A 23,846-nucleotide genomic window follows, 5' to 3' on the forward strand; every position below is an offset into this window, starting at 1 on the left:
ATTCTTGGCTAGAAATTGCAGCAGCAGTGGGAAAGGAGAGTTTTTGTTAAAAGGTTTGGAAAAACCTGAGGGATGAGTTTATTAAAACCAGAAGAGGCCATGGCAAAAGTGGAGACCCAGGTACACAATCACAGAATATGTTTTTCCACCAGTAAGATTTTTTACACTGTATTTTGTTTATTTTGAATTTAAAACAGTTTAATAGTTACAAAACTATACTGAAGTCACAGAATTATTTCTTTGATAACTGGGAAGGGAAACTAGCCAGACAATAATGTGTGAATTGTGGAGCGGGCTAAATCTAAAAAAACATCTGTATTTTTTAGTAAGTGTGCTTTTTTTGCTTTTATTTTTGTGATAATAAAACATATATTTGTAGAGTAACTCATGTTCTGTTGTCATTAATTACAAATACAGAATATGTTTTTCCACCAGTCATAGCTTTAACACTGATTTATATATTTGTGGAGCGGGCTAAATCTTTTTTTTACTTGTTGCATCAAAGTTTGATAAAAAAAAAAATCTTTAATGGTTATAAAAATGCTTATAATCATTAAAATAATGTATAAAAACAATAAAAAATAATCAGTTTAAAAATATTGAATGATATTATGATATGACATGGTTTCGGAAACTTCCTACTTCGCGAGATACGCGATGCAGTGCCAGGCGAAAGTATAATTCCAGCTTGAGAATATTTATTTATATTTCAGCTGATTGAGGGCTGTTCAGAAATGCTAGGATGTGGATCATTTTTGTTCTAAAATGCCATTTTAAAACTAAGACGTAAAACAGGGCAAAAGTGTGTATTTTTTGCGGGCGGGTTTGCGACGGCGGCGATGCCAGCTCAGCATTGTGTTGTCTATTGGCCATCGGCGATGGACGATGGCATCGTCTATCGGCCCAACCCTAGTGCAGATACATTTAAGTATAATAATTTTTTCAGCTTCAGTGATTATTTTGTTTTTGTAAACGTATGTAAGTCTAGAATAAATGTTTTGTACCTACAGTTAATGCTTCATGTTGACTGCATAAACCAACTAAACTGATTTCAGGTTGCCAATAGCTGCATTTCCATCCACCTAATTTTATGTCGGTTCGGTTGATGGAAACGCTAAGATGCTCGTACATTTTGAAAATGCACATAAAAATGTATGCACATAACTGAGTAGGAACTTTTTTGATAGGAAAAGATGTGCAAAAACTATGATAGAAACACTTCTTTTCTTCTTTTTTACCAAACAAATTCCAGTATGCGCATTAAAATAAAAGCTCATGTGATTTTGTTTTAAAAGATCATGTGGTGATAAAAATGTGTGTGAATGGACAAACCAGCATGCTGAGCACATTGCAAAACATCTGAAATGTTGTTTTGGTCATTCTAAAATGCCATAATTGTTTCAGTATAAGTGTTATATTATTAACTGCCTCCAGAATTGTCAAGAGCGTCTGTGCTTGGCGTCTCATGCCTTCAAACACCCCACACATTCATTACCTGACTGCATTGCCTTCTGATGCCTGTTCTGATGCATTGTCTTCGTCATTTATTAAATAAGGAAAAGATTGACGCAGCCTCCCATATCTCAGCAAATTCTGTTTTTACTGTTGATATTTGGCACCAGTTAATCAGGAAGTGACGGTTTTGTTCTCTTTTACTCTGATGAAAACCCTATTTTATTTGCACGTCTTATATGCAATTTTACAGTTTTGCGCATTAAGTTAATTTGCATTTTTGGAGGGAAACATAACTATTGAAGTCTACATAGTGTCATTATGCAAATTTGTTCCATGTATATCTATATCAGTTATTAAAGTTAAAACTAAAATTGCTGATCTATTTAGGAGACCGTTTTATTTGAACTTTTACTTCATTTATTTTTTTTTAAACCGAGAGCTTTCATTTTTACAGTTACAGTACTCATTGTTTGAAAGGTAATATTAAACATGTACGTACATTTAAAGGGATAGTTACCCTAAAAATGAAAGTTTACTCGCTATAATCCTTTTGTTTTTTGTTTTCTGTTGAACACACAAGATGATGTTTTGAAAAATGTTTGAAACATGTAAACATTGACTTCCATAGTCATATACAGTGGCTTGCAATAGTATTCATACCCCTTGAACTTTTCCAAATTCTCTCACATTATGATCACAAACATAAATATATTTTATTGGAATGTTATGTAAAAGACCAACACAAAGTGACTTACAGTACAATTGTGAAGTGGAAAGAAAATTATGCTTAAGTTCAATTTATTTAAATTTATTAACAAATAAAAAACTGAAGAAAGAAGAAACTCAAACAGGTTTGTGATAGGAGATGGAGGAGTAAATGATGACAAAATTTATCCATTTATGGGGATAGAAGGACTGTAAAGATTTTACATGAGATTTTTCTTAAGTTTCCGTGTTTTACTCGTTACTTATTAAATTGCATTTTTAGACACATGTGATTAGACACATTAATTATTATTTGTTTATTTTCTGTTCTTCGTGAGATTGTTTGTAATGCATTGCTCTCTCATTGATTTGGCTTCGTTTGGATGACCACAGAGAGGCAGTATCGCTTGTTACTGAAACATTTATTTCAGGGGGAAAAACTTGAATGGAATGAAAACCTTAAGAGGAAATATTTCATTTATTCATTTTTTTCAGGATTCAGTCAGAGTGGATAATTGGGAAAAGAGACTAAGTGAGGAAAAGGAATTCTGAGTTGAATAGTAGTCAGGCTAAACGGACACTTGGGCAGAAGACAGCATGGACTTTGTGCAACTGGTTCCCCCTTGTGATAAGATGATCTTATCAGCCTCTTTCCATGACAGTGATTTTGACGTTCTTGCATCAGCCAAGTGTCTCTCATTGATTTCTATGAGAGCTGACGGTGACAACCCTGCTTGTATTTCAGCGTTCCTCTTCCTGCATAATTTCTGAATACATTTTCCTTGATCGTTTTCTGACATGTTGCATTTAAGAAGTACCAAAAAAGTCACTTTGTGGGTGTGAATGCAAATTTTATTTCAGATTTTAAACAAGAGAATGGGTGATTAGTCATGTTTTTCCTGCAAAACCATCTCCTTTTAGTTTTAAGATCAGTTTTCATCCAGTGGACTTGTCATCAACTGCATTCCCTTCTCACTTTTTCCTTGCCTCTAGATGGCACTGGAGAGCTGTGACAGAAGCTCAAACTGCTTGTGTGTGTATGTGTGCGTTTGTGTCTATTTGTCGTTGGTTCAGTCAGCAAACGGATGCACAGTCTCCACCTTGCACATTACAGGCTTTCTGCTGCTGTCACTGTGTTTAACTCTATTTTACCAACTTTGGATGGAAGCAAGCTTCTCTCCCATTGCGTGCTTTGAGTGTGGGCTGAAGAGAGGGCCCCCCCTGCATCCACTAACAGACCCCAGGCCATGTCATGCTTCTCCATGCATCTCTCCACACATTGCACATGCTGTGTCAGCTGTCTGTGAGCACAGGAAGCTCATCTTGTGGATGAATATCTTCAAAGTCCTTTAGAATTTGTTTTGGTTGAATCTGCAGACTCATTTTCTACACTAGACTTATGGTAGCTTACAACAGGGTTAAATTGACCAACCTATTTCTTAAATGAACTTGAAAACAATGAACAAAATGAGCTTTATTCTGTGTGGATGAACTATCGCATTAAGTTCTGGATGCTTGATATATTGCCAGGCAAGTGAAGAGTCCTACTGTAGTTCTCTGTTTTGAAAAATTGTCTTTTGATAGAGTTGCTCGAGGACATAATAGGAGATGGGCTTTATGGGCTGTGTCTTGTCAAAATGTCTCTGTTTTTGGCACCATGCAATTGCAGACTTTGACTGAAGTCTCCACTGGGCTCAGACTCTTTCTTATAATAAAACATGCTCCCTTTGGTCTGTCGCCTGCGCTGGATGACAGCCGCGTTTTGTTTTTAAGTCAGAGGAGCCGATGCACAATTATATTTAATGTTCTTTTTGAAGCTTGAAAGGTCGAGGTTAAAGTGATTCTTTAATTTCATGTTGTGCATTCTGTTTTTGTTGGTTTGATCTGTTTATTCTTGCAGTCTCGTCAGAAAGGTAAAGGACTTTTTGAGTGTCGTTACAGATACTACTGTGTTCTTGTTTATTCTTTCTTCTGTTCAAATGAAGGTCAGTGGTGTCTGATTCTGTTTTAGAAATGGAAATTTGGAGACTAATGGGAGTTGTGAGGAGTAGGGATGTCCAGATCCAAACATACGTTTTCAGACTCAATCATATTATAAATATATATATATATATATATATATATATATATATATATATATATATATATATATATATATATATATATATATATATATATATATATATATATTAGGGGTGTTAAGATGAATTGTTTTTTCTGTGCACCAGGATGCAGACGTGGACAATGATCAGTTCAAGTTATTGGTTCAGTAATGGATCATAACCGGTTATTACGTACTGATGTCCTTTATCTCAAATGTCGCGGTAGCTTACTATGGCGAGAGAGGCGACTGCGAGTAATTAAAACACCGCAACTACTTAAAAACACAGAAACTGTGCACAGTTCATTGTGTGAGTGTTTGCTGAACAGTCTTTCACTGACACTAAAGTTACAGCAATTTCTTCTCCTCTCGCCTAGCGATACTTGAGGATCCAGACACGAGCGCGTGTCTGCAGAGTGAGTTTTCTCCACCGCATCTATCATGGATCAGCTGTGATCGCCGCAGTGTGTCTCATCGTTGAACAGCGCCAGCGCATTTTAGCCAATCTAATCCAACCCTTTCTATTGAGTGCGTGACCAATCATAGAGGTGTAAGAACTCGCTTGACAACGCTCAAAAAACGAGTGGGATATTTATTTATTTGTAATAAATGCTCATGTTGTTCTGTGCATTTATTTGACTTTTTAAAGGTACAGTTCTGACTTTGTATTAAAGGACAAAATTGTATTGCAAATAATATGTAAATATAAACAAATCTAAAATTGTGTATGAAAAGCATCGTCAATGCACTATGATGCACCAAGATATCAAATCGAACTGAATCGATTGCATGATGATCGTAACCGAACCGTGAGACCAGTGTAAGTTCACACCTTTATTTATATATATATATATATATATATATATATATATATATATATATATATATATATATATATATATATATATATATATATATATATATATATATATATATATATATATATAAATAAGCGCAAGTATATCTGCGCTGTGGATGTATTATTAAGTTGATTACGACAACATTGCAATAGCAAACTGTAAGATATGTAAACTTGGGATTGCAAGAGGTGGAAAGGAAAAGGCTACATGTAACACATCAAACCTGATAAGACACCTAAAAAAACAAATATGCAACACAAAACAGCGAGTTTCACTAAGAAAAACATGCATTTCCTTCTGTTTAACTAACTACTGTGATGACAAAAAGCATTCGAAATGTAGTTCCTAAAAGCACATTACTGGCTTTGCAAACACTGTGGCACTTTTAGTTTATAATTTTTTTTGTTTACATGCCTGATGGGTATTTTAAGTTAAGGTGCTATTTGTATTAATATTAGATTTTTTTATATTTACTCTTGCACTAAAGTCAAAAGGTAAAGAATTGATGTTAATTATTACTTGATTGCTCAAGCTACCTCACAGAAGTGAGGTATCTGTTTGTTATCAGTTGGTGAATGTTAAAATAAGGTGAATTAAATAAAAAATAAGGAACCTCCTGGATCTGTTTCTTCTCTCATCTTTATTGTTTTTATATGTATTATAGAAGTATCGGATCAGGTTTTGGTATTGGTCGATACTCAATCAAATGACTGAAAAAAAACTTGATCGGTACATCCCTAGTTAGGAGTCAACATGTCTTATTAGATATAAATCACAGAATAATCCTTCGATTTGACATGATAAAAGGTATACTGCAACTCAGTTGGGGCATCCATGACTATCTCTTCAGGATGGTGATTTAATACACACATGCAGGAGGACGAAGGAAAGGCGAGGGAGAGGAAAAGAAAGAACAAGGAAGGGAAAAAGTCTTCTCTCAGGCCCAAACATCCAGGCCCCAGAGCTCTTAATTATATCAGAGCACCGCTGAAAGGAGAGTGGAGCCAATGCTGCCGTGCTCATTTGCATTATGCATTAAGGTTAGCCTTTGTGTTGATGAAGAGGGCTGTATCGGCACTCCTCTCCTTCCGCTCTTTCGCTTAATGCCATCTCTAAAGGCACTAAATGGAGAAGTTCCTGTGTGGTTTGTATCTCAATAATGTCAGATAGTGTTTAGACGGAACAGACCTCCCGCTCGCACCAGAAAATATGATGAATCATTAGGACGGAGGGAAGGAGAAAGGATGAATGGAAACGAGGAACGGACAATGGGACTCGTACATTGTGTCTCTGACGGTACAACAACACAGTGAAATCCTTGTTCATTAAAGGCCCTATGCGCACATTCTCTGGCCAGCTCTTAGATCTTGTTTTCTCTCCAACCAAAGTGGCCCTCTGTGTTTGATATCAGGATGTGGACATCCATTCCCTCTGTGGAGTCTGTAATTGGGGAGTCAGTGTTGAAGTGCTCCCTGGTGGCTAGTCCACTAGCAGGCCATCTGATGCCCAGGGCAAACATATATTCCTTAGCAATTCATCTGGGAGACTAATACTGTGCAAAATAACTCAAGGAAGTGGAAGTTTATTTTGAAAGAGACACATATTAAACTCCACAGATGAAAGGAGGGGATATATATATATATATTTTTTCTATCTGAGTTTGTGCTGAGATGCGGTTAAAAGAGAGAACCACATTATATGGTAGTACCTTCTGGAAAAGCCTGAGGCTAAGCACTTTATTTAAAGAAACCTATGTGCTGCCAGAGACTGGGGCTTTGCTACTGGTTTGCCAAAGTGGAATTGTCAAGTCAATTTGAAATTAGTCCAAAATAAATGTCATCAAAATCCAGATTGCAGCCTTAAAGGTCTCACATGCGCAATTCTATTGAGTCCATAAACTGCTTTGACATTTTTCAGTGTAATGATTTGTAAGCACATACACCTTCAGATTAAATGCCCTTCTTCCTAAAAGTGATAGTTACTCTCAAATTAATATTCTGTAAGTTAATGAGTCTAGAATCGGGCTCCATGAACAACTGTTATTTATTTTTTTGTGACATCACAGTGTAACACTTTATTTTATGTCACAATTCACTGTCTTAACTACTGGCTTATTACTTAGTATTAAGATATGAACTGTTCATTAATGGTTATAGAGTGTGATCTTATTCTGCACACCTAATCCTAGCCAAAAACCTAAACCCAACTTTTATCTTACTAACTTGGGTTGAACTATATATAGCATCAATATCGCAATGTGTTTTATTAAAGAGTAAAATATAAAAATATTATTAATATTTTTAATTGTTTATACAATGATGACCATGTTATTTTACAATTGATTATAAAATTTCTGTACTTGAATACCATAAAACACTGTTTATTTGATTATTTATTTATTAGTATATGTAATTTATTATATTCTATGCACATTCACCGCATGGAAAAAAGACGATCATCAAAGTTAATCTAAATAAATGAAATCTTTCCAAATAGAGCTATTCAAATCATCTAATGAAATTATATTCATATCGCTATATATATATATATATATATATATATATATATATATATATATATATATATATATATATATATATATATATATATATATATATATATATATATATATATATATATATATATATATATATATATATATATATATATATATATATATATATATATATATCGCTGCAAAACAAAACATTGCACTGCCAGATTTTTCCAATATTGTGCAGCCCTATCACTAACTATTAATAAACAGTTAACTAATAGTTTTTTGAGCTAGTGTTAGTTAATGGTTTGATAACACTGAATGGTTTGTTAACACTATTGTGAATTGTGACCTAAACTTAGAGCGCACTCACATTAGGTACAGTTGCCTTGAACCATGCTTGTCCCCCATCCCCTCTCCCCCCCAGCCTGCACTCACATTGCATTTTTACCTACCGGACCTGAGCACGCTTACATCATCGATGATGCGACTGTTCAGTTTAACAGGAAGAGAAGCGCTCTCGCTCAGCACAGTGGACATTGTGTAGTTATATCGTTTAGTATTATTTTTAGTCGTTTGGGATGCAGTGACACGCAGTCAAACACTTTGCAGAACAGATCCACCTTTTGACGCTCATAAATTATCATAGAAGTCCTCGTGCTGCAGTTATTAGGAGGTTTCCTGAAAGTGTAGCTGACGTACAGTGAAGGGTTTGGGTCTTTAAAGTGCACCAAGGTTACCCCTTTTTTTCAGATTTAATATAAGTCTTTTGTGTCTCCAGAATGTGTCTGTAAAGCTTCAGCTCAAAACACCCATCAGATTTTTTATTATACCTTTTATAAGTTTTATATACTTTTTTTTTGTTGTACTGCGCCTTTAAGGCTAGTCCTGCCCGCTTTACACTCTTTTTGCACACAAATGTGACCGGATACAGGTTAATAGCCACTTCTGTATGGATATCCGTTATGTTAATGTACAAAATAAACCTGATTTAACATCCACAAACTGGGAATTGAAGCGTCTTCTTTTATAATTGTTCTGACACGCGGCTGTGGTGATGAAGTAAAGCTGAAGTAAGTCACTGTAATTCATTAGACACATGCACTGTTTTAAAACATTTTAAACTTGTAAAACTCACCCTTGATCACATTTGATGATGATTGATGATCCTAGCAAACTGAACAGACCTTTTATTCCCGGCTGCTTTGCACACATCCTGTCTTGTTGTTATGATTATACATGTGACTAACGGGACATGTTAATATGCAGCTGTCAATCAATTCGGTGGGTGGGGGGGGGGACCGCACTCCTACATCAAGTTGCGATCGGTCTGAAAACCGCTTTAATTGGTGCACCGTTTTTATGTTGTTAAATTGAAAAAAAAAGGACTGGGTGTGTTTATATCACCCCAATATGACAGCCTATACACTATACCTACACATATGTCTGTCCAAACACCATAGGTGCCCTTTAATAAACTACAACAGTTTGCGTTTATTGAAAAATAAGAAGATTAATAAATCCAGGGAAACAGTCCCATTCAGTTTCGGGCACTTACACTACAAACGTACTGCGCCAAAGCCCAAGTAAACCACGCTCTAGCCCACCTCTTCCAACCGGGCCAGGGCCGGCCAACTATACCGTGCCTGAGCCCAATTTAGAGCACTCACACTTCTCAAATGTATCGGGAAACTCGCCTGGGCATGGTTCGCATAGCATAGTGTGAGTGTTTACGCTCTTTGTCTATTGTTTGTAATTCTCGCATTCAATTTTATTTAAAAAAATCATGTCTAACTAATTGAAATGCTACAAGTTCATGAAAGTTCTTTCAAAGTTTATGAAATTGATAGTGCTCTATAGACATAACGTGTGCTTGTTATAATCAATATGAATATGCTGATCAAACTGAATACAATCTTTCTTCAACAACACATGGTAGGCAACGCGTTGATGAAAACAAATAATCATATTAGATTACAAACAAGCCAACGAGTTGTTTAGCACGTGTGCATTTCTGCTATCATGTTTACACATGTAATATTTTTCCTGAGGCGATTTAAACCAAAATACACAATGACACTCTATCAAACGCATCTACAATAAGGAATATGGTTACTTACGGAGTTAACAACGCACCGCAATACCACATGAAGAATGGACAGACTTTGAAGGAATAAACAATGTGGGGAAAGCTCCTTTAGTGCACTGGGCAAGTCTGAACAAGTTCCACCCACGCTTGTGCAAGGCCGGCAGTTCTGTTTAATTACGTAATCTATCGACTTAAATATATTGGCCTAATGTTGATATCGGATCGATAACGATAACATTAAATATAGCATTTATTGGCCGGTAACGATATTACCGTCAATATATCGTGCATCCCTAAAAAAATATATTTTAAAACTTTTTGCATTTTTCGCATCAGTTTCTTACATTTCATTAAATTAAAATTCATGAAATCTATTATTGATTTTAGTGTACAAAAAGGTTTAAACTTTAACTAAAATATCTTTTATTATTATCAAACAAAGTCACAGAGAATGTTTCCAGCGTTAGACTGTCAACCACCAAAGTCTGCTCTCCTCTGGTGTGAGATTAGTACATAATCATTAAAGGGATTTGCTGGACCTCTTTCAGCGAGAATATGCGTGTACTTTATGCATCTCAGGGTTCGATGGGTAAAGATGATTTGGCTCATTATGAATCATAAAGTGAACCAGGGGAAAAAACTTGCCCAGAAACGACACACAGGAGAAGACCTGGGCAGACGGCCATGTTTCCTGGGGACTGACCGCCTTGGCTTGTGCTTGCCACACGCATACGCTACATTTTCTGTTTTATTTTCTGCTCTTATAGGCTTGGAGAGAGAGAGAGATACTAAGCTATTTATTTTTTGTAATTTATTGGTGATATAGTCACAATTTATCTTATTTATCTATTTATTTATCTATTTTTTGGGGGCGTACAGTTAAGAATATTGCAGGAAGGAAGGTGGAGGCATGTCCCAGATATTTGCTCCACAAAAAGCTCAACACCTGATACATTAAATGAGCTCCCATAGGAACCAAGCAGTGGAATCAGATGTGCATCACACAGCAAGAACTCATGCACACACTGGCGTCCTTGAGGACCGGCCCTTTTCTCCATTTTTCTAGGGAACTGTACATTCTCTTGTTGTGGAAAAACTCACAGTTCTCTGTTGCTGGGATTGTTGGTAGACATACAAGGGGGGCAGTGACATAATGATAATAAAAACTTATAATAAAGATGAAATTATTAGTAACAGGCTTCATTTTTTGCCATTATCATCATCTCTGTAGATCAATGGCATATGTAGCATCATCAATTCTGTGACTTTTTCTTTTTGGCTCAAACACGTTGTGACATTCGGCTGTTACACCGTGTTAATTATCACAACCACAGGAAGCTGAACAGGTTGATGGGACATTTTGATGATGCTTTTTTATAGTGCCTTTAGTTGCTCTCCATCCTGATTGGACGGGAGAGGCTCTGGCATTTTAGAGGCACGTGTGACCTGTCCTTTAAATGGATGATCAATTCCCTAAGCATGTCTGACATTTGCTTATGCGCTGCTGTTTTCTGCTTGCATGTAATTATAGACAATATTGCAGAGGACGGAACAGACAGGAAAGCAGGGGATGGGACGAGCTTGCCAAAATCATTTTATTAGAACAAACAAATCATCCAACATAGTTTTTAAGTTCAGTCTGTTGATACTGGAAAGTCAGAACTTTATTATCTTCTGTTTATCTGTTCTGAGTAATGTCTCATGCAATGCGAGCTGGCACATAAAGAGTTACTGTTTGTAGCCGTATGTCATTAATAAATTTATTCAGACAATTTTTTTGTTTTCTATCATATTTTGGGGAGTATATATGTATATATATATATATATATATATATATATATATATATATATATATATATATATATATATATATATATATATATATATATATATATATATATATACCCATATATATATATATATATATATATATATATATATATATATATATATACCCATATATATATACATACCCATATATACATACATACCCATATATATATATATATATATATATATATATATATATATATATATATATATATATAAAAATATATATAAATATAAATAAATAAATAAATAAATAAATAAATAATTTTTTTTCATTGTACTTATTCATCTTATTTGCATATTTCAATCACCCCAAATACTAGCTTTTTAAAAAAATTATTCCAGATATAAAGAAAAGAAATAAAAACAGACAATATCTCTAAAAATTATAATAATTACAAGTTTAAAACGTGTAAATTATTTAAATAAACAAATGCGTTGATTAATTATTAGTAGGGTCAGGCAGAATCAGCTGACATTTTTTGCTATTTCTATGCAGAATTTTGTAAAAAATCCGTGAATTTATGCGGGATTTAAGGAGTATCATCACTTTAAAAACTCAATATTTAAAATAAAAAAAAAATACCATTTTAACTTATTTAATGTTTACAATGCAAATCTAATTAGATCTATTTATTTAGTAATCAAAGCAAGTATCTTACATAATATCTCTACTAAAAGACCGAAAATATTACTTTACAAACTGTATAGTAAATAAATCATATGAACATGTTAATATTATTATTATTATTATTATTATTATTATTATATTACACAATATAAGTGAAATTAATTTAAAAACTAAATAATTCTACATTTACACGATTAAATACATAGTAAATTTGTATATCGTATAGTATATAGTAAATTTGCTATGGATTGTTTAGATAAAAAAAAAAAAAAAAAAGAATTATTTAATGTTTCTCTCACGACTGTTCATGCGCAGTCAGTTGCGAAGCCAAGCGAAAGTAGGCTTAAGTAAAAAAAAGTGATGCAAAAACGCATACTTTTAACAACAGCTTTAGAAAGGGAAAGCACAAGTTGAATCCCTGACATTTTAGGAGATTTAGAAACCCGGGCTGGATTGGACTGGAATTTTTAAGTCCCAAAAAGTCGCTTCTCTGTGGGTCTGCAGAGCACGTGAGAATGTCTATGTGAGTGTTGAGTGTCTCTCGTGCACGGAACAAAACAAATAAACGAGAGAAGATTTGTCCACTACTTAATCGATCACGGATGTTTGGTTATATTGGGATGATGATAATAGTAAAAAAAAGTGTATAAATATGCTAGGGCAGTCATTAATATAAAGTCAGTGTGTGAAAAGCACTGTATTTTACTTTTGTTTATCTTGGGTATTTCTTAATGTTTATTATGTTATTTATACTGTAAGGTAAATAAAAATTGAAATTAAGATAAATAATTTAAATTCCAAGCAATTGTCCTGTCTACTCTTGTTACTGTTCTATGAATTTAAAAAGGCCCATTTTTAAATATTGAAAATAAAAACCTTGTTTTGACCACTGTGAAACATCATTTAATGTAAAGTAGGGCTGGCTTAGTAATTTCAGATCGGAGCTTGTTAGCTCTCTGCTTGATGGTTTGAACCCAGAAGCAAGCCAGAAGTTGCTGATGTTACGTCGATCACTATTTTGCCCTTGAGCATGGCACTTAACTCTAGTTGTCTCATTGGGACTGTTTCCTCAATTAGTGTACTGTAAATCACTTTCTATGGAACTGTCTGCTAAATGACACCACTAACTAATGAGAATTAGGTTGCCCGCACCTTAAGGGGAGTGATGGCAACAATTACCTAAGGAAACTTGGCTTCATGGTTTATTAATGTCATAACCTGCACCGAGTTGATCTAATTGGCCTGTTGTCAGGCTCCAAGGGCTCAGCACTAAGCAGACAGGTCGATCCGTGACCCAGGGCATGCTCCAGGATGTTTACCTTCGCTTCTGTGATTCCTGACAGAAGACGCCACCAGGTGATTGGAGCTTCTGCTGTGAGATCATGACTTGGCTGCTTAATGCGCGACTCTTGTTGTTTGATGTTGCTGCTGCAAGCCATATTCACGTGTAAAGATTTGCTTGGATAATGCGGGTTTCAAAGAGCAGACTTGATCCTGAGCGAACATCGCCCTTATCTAACACTTTCATCTTTTGTTTGTCTGTGGGATTTTTAGAGGTATTTTTTATTAACGCGCAATGGGAGTAGCAGAATAACAAACACGCCTAGTTTTAAAGGAAACACTCATTATATATGAAGAAGCCCAAAACAAGATGGTTCTGTATTGATAAACGAAAACTAAAGTAACGATTTTCTTCCTTTGTCTCTCATTATTTTTTAAAACCTTACCTAAACAGCTAGAATCTCTCCCGAAGCCACAAATATGCTATGCGGGCTTGGTATTTTGAGTCGGATTTGCTGAGGATTCTGTTATTGAGTGGAAAGGAAGCAATGTTTGCTTCCCTCAAGTCACCAAAAGCAGTCACCATGGTGATAAAGGGAGAACTATAAAGGAAGGACAGGATAGTAAGGAGAGAGAACAAGAGCTGGGCGGAGAGTCTTTCAGTGGAAGCAGCTGTATCTCTTGTATGTGATGATTAAGACCTCCGTCTCCTGCCGAGGGGACAGTCAGGGCAGCAGCCCACAGGCCCACTGCACCATGGGTAGGAAAAGGAGGGCTGATCCTGTGGTGTAATGACCTGCTGCTGCTGACCGTGTCTCTCTCCTGCTGGCCATGTTTGTGTCCTGGCTGCAAGAAACAACTATTTATTCCTAAATTGTGTGTAAATATAGAGATAGAGAGAACAGGGCGGAAAAGAGTTTAAAGGGTTTGTTTACCCCAAAATGGCAATTCTGATGTCATGTCATGAAAATTTGTCATCTTTGAAATGCAAATTAAGATATTTGGATCAAATCTAAAAGACTTCACTGAAAGAAATCCAAAATTCTTAGACTTCAAAACAAATTGAGAGAGAGTTAATACAAATCCAATTCTTCTGAAGAGAAGTGATGGCTTTATTAGGTAAATAAATGAAATTTAGGCTTTTAAGTGCATGTAGACAGTAAACACAAACGCTCAGCTTCTCATTGGTTCTTGCAGAAGCTCAAAGACTCTGCGTGACACACAAATTTATCTCTTCTCTGTCAATCATCTGTTCTTCTGTGACCAATTTTCAAGGCTGTGAAAATATTGGCATTAAAGTTATAATAAATTGTAAAGTATAAAAATATAATAAAGTGATTGCATCTCAGAAGACACAAAGCATATGGCATTTTTGTTTTGATATCTTTATTGATATTTTGAAACGTCACTTTTTTTTGTTGTTTGGTGAATAGACTTTCAACTGAATGACAGAAATCGCTCATGAAATATAAATTATGAAATGAAATGCATTAAAGTTCTGGGGTATGTTTCCGAACGCCATCGTTAGCCAACTAAGGTCGCAAGTTCTGTAGCTATTCCAGAGTCGCCATCTGTGCATACATGTGCTGCGCGTTCATGAGAGAGAGAGTGATGGTTGATTATGCTATTAAAAAATCAACACAAATAGAAATTCCAGTTCGAATCTGGCTCAGAATTTTCCCATAAGTGATTGATACGGGAGTGAAGTGTGGGGCCCTCTCCTCAGTCTTGAGTTTGATAAGTGGGATAAAAATCCAATTGACTGTGACTGTGTTTCAGCGATTTATGTTAACAGGTTAGCATTGTGGCAGATCACCTACTGCACCTTTAATCTCTTAGAGAGTTTAGATTTTATTTGAGCTTTTTGTAATACAACACAGGAATGCTATGATTATTTATGTGTATATAGGGCATTGTGTGACAAGGCTTAATGCATGTGAAAGTGTCCAAAAGGGCTGTTTGCGTTTATCCTTGAGCTTGAAATATCAGTATTATATTGCACTTAAATTATTCTTACCATGTACAAACACTAATGATGTGTATCCTACATGTAAGCATGAATTAATAACATCATCTTGGGTAATATATTGTGCATTCAATTATAGCCTAGCCCTTGTTTGCTAAATATTTATTTGTAAATGTCTAAAATATGTGTAGCCTCTGCAAGCTCAGAAAGAAAAAGAAAGAAATCAGAAAGCTAAATCACATATAATCAATTTCCTCATTATCAGGCAGTCTCTTCACCTCAAACAGCGACATTTTGAAAAAGTGTACATTTTCCTTATTGGAATTGTCATGTCTAAAAAAACATGTGCACACATACGCACACACACTTCTAAATTATCTATTGGCTCCAAGAAATCAGTATCTCTTTTGAATCTTTGTCAGAATAATAAATAACAATCTTTCTCTTTCAGTTTTTGTCTTTGTTCTACTTGTGTTAAGCAGAACACAAACAAAATCAATCATTAGAAAAAGAATGCTGAATGACTTGTTGAAGTGCACTATTTATTTGGAACATTTTCTGTCTTATTTTTTGTTTTAGTACATTTTTGCCAACTAATATGTAGTAATTGGGCATTTGTAGTAATTGAACAGGCGAGACTCTTTGTGTAGTTTTGTTTGTCAATTCTAGAAGCTCCTAATCTCAGATTTGGCAAGTTACAGTGTCACATATTGGCATGTTTATTTGCTGGCTTCTTCAAAATGAAAAACCTTTTAAACTAATAAAAAGTTTGGGGATGATAATCAATATTCACTTGTTTGGAAACCAGATTTATCATCTTTATGTAAGCCACAAACTATAGTTCTCAGTGACTTTTAATTATGTATTTTTATTTAAGGATATCTTAAATGGCAGTATATACATGTTCATTTTTTTTTACCTTATCCTTCAATGCTGAAGTGTGCTTGTTTTAGAACTTTCCATTCAGTTTCCTTTGGGAGAAATGGCTAGGAAAAATAAATGGCAGAAAACAATCAAACTACTTGATCTACAAAGAAGTGTGATCATGACAATATATAAAAAGTGTAATAATATAATTAGAAAATATCAAGTTTGCAACATCAAGCAGCACAGCAAGTTGTTTTTAACGCCTGAGACTGGAAATCTGAAGCTAATAAAGATTCCAATGTTTCTGTTTGCTCGTACATGCAGAATAAGGTCAATAAACATGTAGTTCATCTTTTTAGTGTACAGTAAAGTTCTGTTTAAGGCAAGTCCACTATGCAGCCATATTGATGCGTCTTCACCAATCTCCAGTCCACTTCAATGGAAAAAAACGAAATCTACAAAGCAGTACAGCAAAGTTGCTAATAGAGCCGCACAATATATCGTTTCAGCATTGATATCGCAATGTGTGTATCCGCAATAGTCACATGACAAGATATGCAATGTTGAGTTAGGATTGTAGTTGACCAGAATCCACAAGTCAAAATGTAGGATTTGAGGAGACACTGAAGAATTGTGCGATATCGAGAAAGTTTACCATTTTCGTGTGTTTTAAGGCATATCTGAGCATTTTTAAGAGTTTGAAGCATTTAATAAAGATTTATTTTATTGAATTATTTATATGATGAAGACTGCAATGCTCTTTTACATTTGATCATTCAATTTTTGTACCTGAATACTGTTAGAGTCTCCCCAGAAAACCATAAAGCACTGTTTAAATCCCTTTAACATTTGCTCCATTGTGTTTGTTTATGACTATAGTTTGTTTATTATTTGTTATAAATTACATAAAATATATTTATATTTCACTCTCATACAAAATCATCCCAATCAATCTAAAGTATTGGCTTTCCAAATAGAGCTATTTAAGTCATCTGGTGAAATTGTATTTTTATCATAATATATATTGCAGGGGAAAAATATGTGCAATTGTCCAATTTTTCCAATATCTTGCAGCCCTATTTGCTAATGTTCTAATATTCTTTCCCCCTCTTTCTTTTTTCTGACAGGGTAGTTTGAGGAGCAGCAGTCAGATCTCTCCTCAGGAGTTTCTGAGTGAACTGAAAAGCGGCGCCACCGATGAGAGACTGTTTGCCTGTCTGGACTCCCTCAGAGTATCACTCACCAGCAACCCAGTCAGGTACTCACTGAGTTTTTTTGTGGCATTTAATTTCTTCTATAACAAAAGTCAACTTTTCATGCACGAAACGTCTCCTGTTTCTCACTGGCTCATGTAATTTAAAAGGATATTTGTGCTGTTATTTTGTTTGTGGAAAGGTTGAACAAACACTTTTCTTCTGGAGGGCTTCTGTAAACTCTTTCTCACATCTCAAACTTGACTAGCCAGCTTGATGTTACTGTTCACTGAATACTCATACATTTAAGCATCCAACCTGGCCACCTACCACATCTGACCTCCGACATTTGCCCGATGGTGTGTAACTCAGCGGCGCACCCTGTGATTTGAGGATAGAGCAGCGCTGCATGCTGGCATTCATTAATATGTATTACCGATTGCCACGTCGCCCCAGGTTTTTCCCTCCTACCTCTTAATTGTTTGATGCCTTTTGCGACGAGCTCTCCTGCTGTTTCTCTTGCATTTGTACAGCAAACATGACAAAGAAGCCTCTCCAGGAGGGTGAAAATGATAAACAATTTTTGAATAGTTTTTAAAAAAAATATGCTTTATTTTACGTTTTTTATGTGACCATTAAAGGTTCTGTAAGTTTTTGACTCTTCTAAAGCATAAAGACACCATAATATGTTTGCAGATATTTAAGAAACATGCCAAATGAACATTCTTGTTTATCTGAAAAACAATACTGAAGTCAGTTATTCTGCTTTGAAAATGTCCATTACGTGCCTGAACGTCTGTCTTTGTTTTGGTTCTTTTAACCCACCCACTGCCACTTTAGCCAATTATATTTCAGCACCCAGGGTTGCCTTGCTGGAAAACCACGTATTTCATTATTTCAGTCAGAAAGGTTCTTAAAGCATGAGTCTGTGACTTAAATGCGATCTCCCGTGGACAGTAGAAGACTCCGAAATGAGACCAGTGTGTCTGCCGGGTCTCAAAGTTTTAAAAATTGACAAATCAATGTACTGAAATTTAAAGCACTTAAAAAGTATTAAATGCTATTGTCTTAAATGCTATTTTGCAAGGAATTAAATTTTATATAGTTTTTAATTATGCAATGTATGGTTGTAAAGTAAAATCCTGCTAGATTTGACATCATGCTACTTTGTTCACTGCAGTAATCAAGGCAACACCATTATTTCTGCAGTTCTGTAGGTGCCAACCTGCTGAATTAGCTAAATTTAATAGATTTTTATTCAGAATAATGTTTTAGTTTCTTACATTAATATTTAGTAAATATATTGTAAGATTAAAATTTCACCTGTGTTTCTGATTGAAACCTAAATTGGTTTTAATGTATGAAAAGAGTCTTAAAAAAGGTCTTAAAAGGTATTGAATTTCACTCTCTGATTTCTGTATATATTCTGGAGATGCAGATTCAGAGTTCTATATGAAGTTATTAATTAGCAAATAATATAAATATTACGAACGTAAACATTAGGGGACAAGATTTGCAGTGATAACTAATTTGGCTGTTTGCATATGATGAAACATGACAGAAATTTAAATACAGCCATTCAGAAGCACAGAATAGTGCACTTACTGCATTCCAACATAATGGTAAGGTTCCAGTTATGATGTAAAAATGGTAAGGTAATCTAATTAATATATATTAAACCTTTAACATTATTAAGTGTACATGCTGATTCACAGATATGTGTTGGCTTGCACTAAGTTTAATTTATTTTATTATCAACATCACAGGTAAGCTCCTGCTGCTTTCATTATTGTGACAATAAAAGTCACATAAAAATGGCATTCAAACTCGCATCATTAGCATTTAACACTGAATAAAGCACGTGAGGTGTGAGGTGTGAGGTGATCACTGTCAAAGTTTTCTGTTGATCAGCTGCAAATATTAGAAGCTGTTTCTAAATGTTTCAGGTATTTGTTAGGACAAAAACCTCTATAATAACTCCCCTACAATATGAATATATTCCTCCTATCGCGTAACGTTGCTTTTATTTAAAACACGACTTAATGAGCCTTTAGGCTCAACAGTCAGACACACTCCTGTTGGTCCTCAATCTGGCAACCTGCGCTTGCTATTGTTTAGATACAGGAATGCAATACCTAGTTCAACCATTGGTGTCAAACTTGCATACTGCAGCTTTAAATCTATTCTATTTTCACAGCAGTTTATGCAGTTCACACAAACTGATGCAGTGCTGCAGGCGATGGTTGGAAGTGCACAATGACAGGAGATAAAGGTTGATATGAGAGGAAGTGCTTATTTTACTCTGAGTGTTATGACTGTTGATGTCATTCTGTTGTCCTTGGGTATATTTTTTGTTTTGTATAATATGGCTTTTATAGTTTTCGCCGACTGCGCTTTTTGTTGTAGGAATACATTGAAGCCTGTGCATTTCAAAAAAAGTCACTAAACAAAGTTTGCCGTGGATTGCTTGAGGGTCTGAAATCATTTGCTTTGTAATCGGAGCACAGACTTCTAACAAGACATTGTCTAATTCGTCAGAGAATGTGACCCATAAGTGCATTGCTTTAGGACACTCATTTTATCCAGTGTCCTTTTCATCTGAAACATTTTTTCCTAATTCCGATCACCAAAAATCGAATAGATAAATGGGTTAGAGAGCCCAGTGTGTGCGTGCAGATAAAGTTATTACAGGCGGTTAAAGTTAATTTGACGGGCCGCGCTAAGCAGTGTGTCCAATTTCAAAGACTATGGACGGGAAAAATAAACCTCATCTGTGGTGATAGAGGAGGAGAGCGAGGGAGAGACAAAAGCACGTTCGAGCAGGAGAGTCTGTGTTAAACTGTTTTCATCAGCGCTGCATTCTTTATTGGCATAATTCATGAAATGTCATGATTTCTATTAGCGCCCCGAACGTCGTTCTGGCGCATGCAGCTGTTGGTTATGGCCGTGAACGTCACAGGCGGAATGATCCACAATCGCGCAGCAATGGCCGACCTTGCGTGGAGAGTCTCGCCTGAACATTATTCACACCTGGCACCTTATCATTTGTTCCTGTGCAAGGTTAAAACTTCCCCAAACAATTCAATCTTTTTTTAATTCGAGTTTTTGGCATTGTCTAGCTACACTATGACACGAAGCTGTTTTATTTGGCTGTGCTGATGAAAGCTCGCAGTGCTCTGTTTTTATAGGTCACTGTCGTGTTGTGGGATGAATAAAGCCAAGGTAAGCATGAGAAGACAAAGACTTTAGTAAATGTTGATTGGTTGTAGCAAGGTTCATTAAGTGCAAATACTCAGTCAAGTGGAAATTAGAGCTGGGAAAATCTGACATTGCAATGTTTTGTTTTTCTTCAATTTCTAGTGTGGTATACATAGAGCTGGGCGATATGGCAAAAATGCAATATCTATAATTATTTTCCATATTGAATGATAATATATATTTATTTCGATATTGGTGGTTGATGCTTCCAAATTTAAAAGGATCCCAACAAAAACTGTAGCCACAAAAATTAGAGGGTCCATTAAATGTATTGTCGGCAGATACATTTTTGGTGGCAGAAATTCAGTATATCGCTAATGTCAACAGACTTTTAGATTCCCATTGTTGCACATTTCTGCTTTGTGATTGGCTCTTAGATCAATATAGAGTAAAAAAAAGTTCAAAGCTTATCATCGTTATTGACATAAATTTTATCGCGATTCGATATAATATCGTTTATTGGCCCGGACCTACAGTAGTCAACATTTGAAATGGTTCAGACAAACTTAGGTGTTAAATAATTTGAAAGGTGATGATCCACTTCAGATGTTGACTACTGTATATACAAATTCACCGGATGAGAGAATCATGCATAAAATGCAATGAACAAATTGCATTCATTCATTCAATCATTTTCGGCTTTGTCCCTTATTTACAATGCTCGCCACAGCAGAATGAACTGCCAACTTAACCAGCATATGTTTTACACAGCCGATGCCTTTCCAACCACAACCCAGTACTAGGAAACAGCCACACACACTCATTCACACACACTACAGCCAGTTTAGTTCATCCAATTCATCAATAGCGCATGTCTTTAAATTGTGGGGGAAAAATCGGAACACCTGTAGGTTTACTCGCACATGGCTTGTTTCAACTATGTTGCCTCGTTTAGAAACTTTGCCGAGTCGAAAGGCACCAAGAACATAAATAAACATTTGTAACAGTTTTAATCCCTGTTTTGGAACAAAACCATCAATGTACTGGTGTGAAAGTACTCTTAAATGCGATTTGACTATTGCATATCGATGCTGAAATTATATATTGTGTAGTCCTAGTGGACATGTACAATATTTAGAGATTAAGTGTTTTTATTTAAATTTTTATACTATAATTAATTACGACTAGATTAGCCTGTGTTTTAGGGTGGAAGGGCATTGATGGATGTTTCACATTGGGGAGGGAACATAGTATCATTCTTTTAATAGACTACATGACTGATTAATGGTGCCTCAATGCCACGATCTTCCATCTTCCATGCCTTTCAATAAGAAGCAAGAAAGAGAAGGCCATGAAAATTCCCTTATGAAAACGGACATATGGTATTTTATCATAACTAGGATCCCCACAGGTCCCTCTCAGCAATTCCTTGTTGGAATGTCTGGATGTTGATATTCGCACACAGTCAAGGCTGGTATTGGCCCACATTTTAAGTTATTTTACCACGTATGTCAGCTGCTACGTCTTTTCCTTAGAGGCTGACTCTAAGCTAAATTGTCACTTTTTATTGTTAATTTTGGCCAAGGAATGCACGGTAGATTGGCAACCATACTGGCATTGGCTAATATAAATTTTCCTAAAATTGTTGGCATACTGTAGATCTGTCTGATGATTTCAAGGCTTTTTAAACATTCTTTTGTGCCAGAATTGTAACTAGATTGGAGCTTTAGTTTGAACAGCTTAAAAAGAATATGCATTGTGTGTTATTGTGAACTTACAAAAGAAACCTAAAGGTGATGTTAATATGTAAATGTACCATTGTTCATTTTTATTTCGTGTTATGTAGAATACAATAAAGTTATTTTATGGGAGATACATTAAAAGATTAAAAAAAACATTTGTATAGTTTAAATGCTGTAAATGTATAATTGATTAAGTTTCACGTACATTAACAGCAATTCAGAATAATTTCTTCTAGGGCTGCACAATATAAAAAAACTTACATTGCTGTGTTTTTTTTTCTGCAATATATATTATGATAGGAAAATAATTTTACAAGATGACTTCATTTGGAAAGAATTGATTTGTATTTGAGTTCATCTGCATAAAATATATAAAATTATGCAAATTAAAATAAATGAAAGCACAGAGGAAACCACAGAACAAAGACAAAAGTGAAATAAATGCTTTATGACTTTTGGTTGGACTTTTACAGTATTAAAGAGTAGAAATTCAACAATTAAATGTAAAATAACACCGCATAGTCTATTTTATTGTATTATTTATTTAAGCGCATGTATGCGCATGTACATTTTACCAAATGATTCATTTTTATTTTTATAGTAATTATAATGATAGTAAGACACGATTTATTATTGTCCACATTGGCTTTACCAAAGCAATAAGACTTAGTGACTACGTTGACATGGACATCACTAATCAAATGATTTGCCTAAATCATATTATTGTCTTATTCAGATTAAGGTTTTGACATGAGTTGTTTTTTTGAATGTTCCTTTCATGATCCCCTTTTACATGTTATAGCACAATTCGGTAAATGTCATTGTGTCACAGCGCTATCCATATTTTTTCCAGAGTTTCATGTAATTTCGGGTGTTTCATTTTTAAATTGTTGACTTTAACTGCAGTTTGGCACTTTCGCTTTCATTCAGGAACATTTCATGCATGTCCCCCCGTGAAAAACGAGATATTGGATGCGAGTATGAACTTTTGGAAGAGGGTTGTTTTAATAGAATTTGATACCACACGCCGAATAGGAAAAATAAACCCTCTGCATTTCACAATGCAGGTGTCTGCGGTCCTTCACTGACTCGGTAGGTGCAGAGATTAGTGTCTATCAGCCGTGTGTGTATAGACTATCCTGTCGCAAAACGCGGCGAAAAATCCTACATGGTGGTAATTCTAACTGCACTTCAATAATGTGTCTAAAATTGTGTCTAAACAAATACTCCACATGTCTTAATTCCATTTCTGTTTAGTTCGATTATGACTTTAGTCAGATTAAGGTAATCAGAAATCGCTGTTTACATGGTAGACTCTTAATTAGAGTATTGTCTTAGGGCGTACTCACACTATGCTATCCGAACCGTGCCCAGCCCGTTTCCCAGATCGTTTGAGAAGTGTGAGTGCTCTGAATCAGGGACGGTTCAGTT

At 35.2% G+C, this 23,846-nt stretch overlaps 1 protein-coding gene across 3 annotated transcripts in view; it reads left to right on the forward strand.

The window, feature by feature from the left end:
- diaph3 (diaphanous-related formin 3) overlaps nucleotides 1-23,846 on the forward strand; it is a 475,404-nt gene that overhangs the window by 82,289 nt on the left and 369,269 nt on the right. For all 3 annotated transcript variants that reach the window (XM_056468166.1, XM_056468167.1, XM_056468168.1), the window contains one exon: nucleotides 17,410-17,540. In XM_056468166.1, the coding sequence (XP_056324141.1) occupies nucleotides 17,410-17,540 (131 nt within the window). The remainder of the gene's footprint in view (nucleotides 1-17,409; nucleotides 17,541-23,846) is intronic.

The sequence above is a fragment of the Danio aesculapii genome, chromosome 11, assembly GCF_903798145.1.
Source record: "Danio aesculapii chromosome 11, fDanAes4.1, whole genome shotgun sequence".
Taxonomy (NCBI): Eukaryota; Metazoa; Chordata; class Actinopteri; order Cypriniformes; family Danionidae; genus Danio; species Danio aesculapii.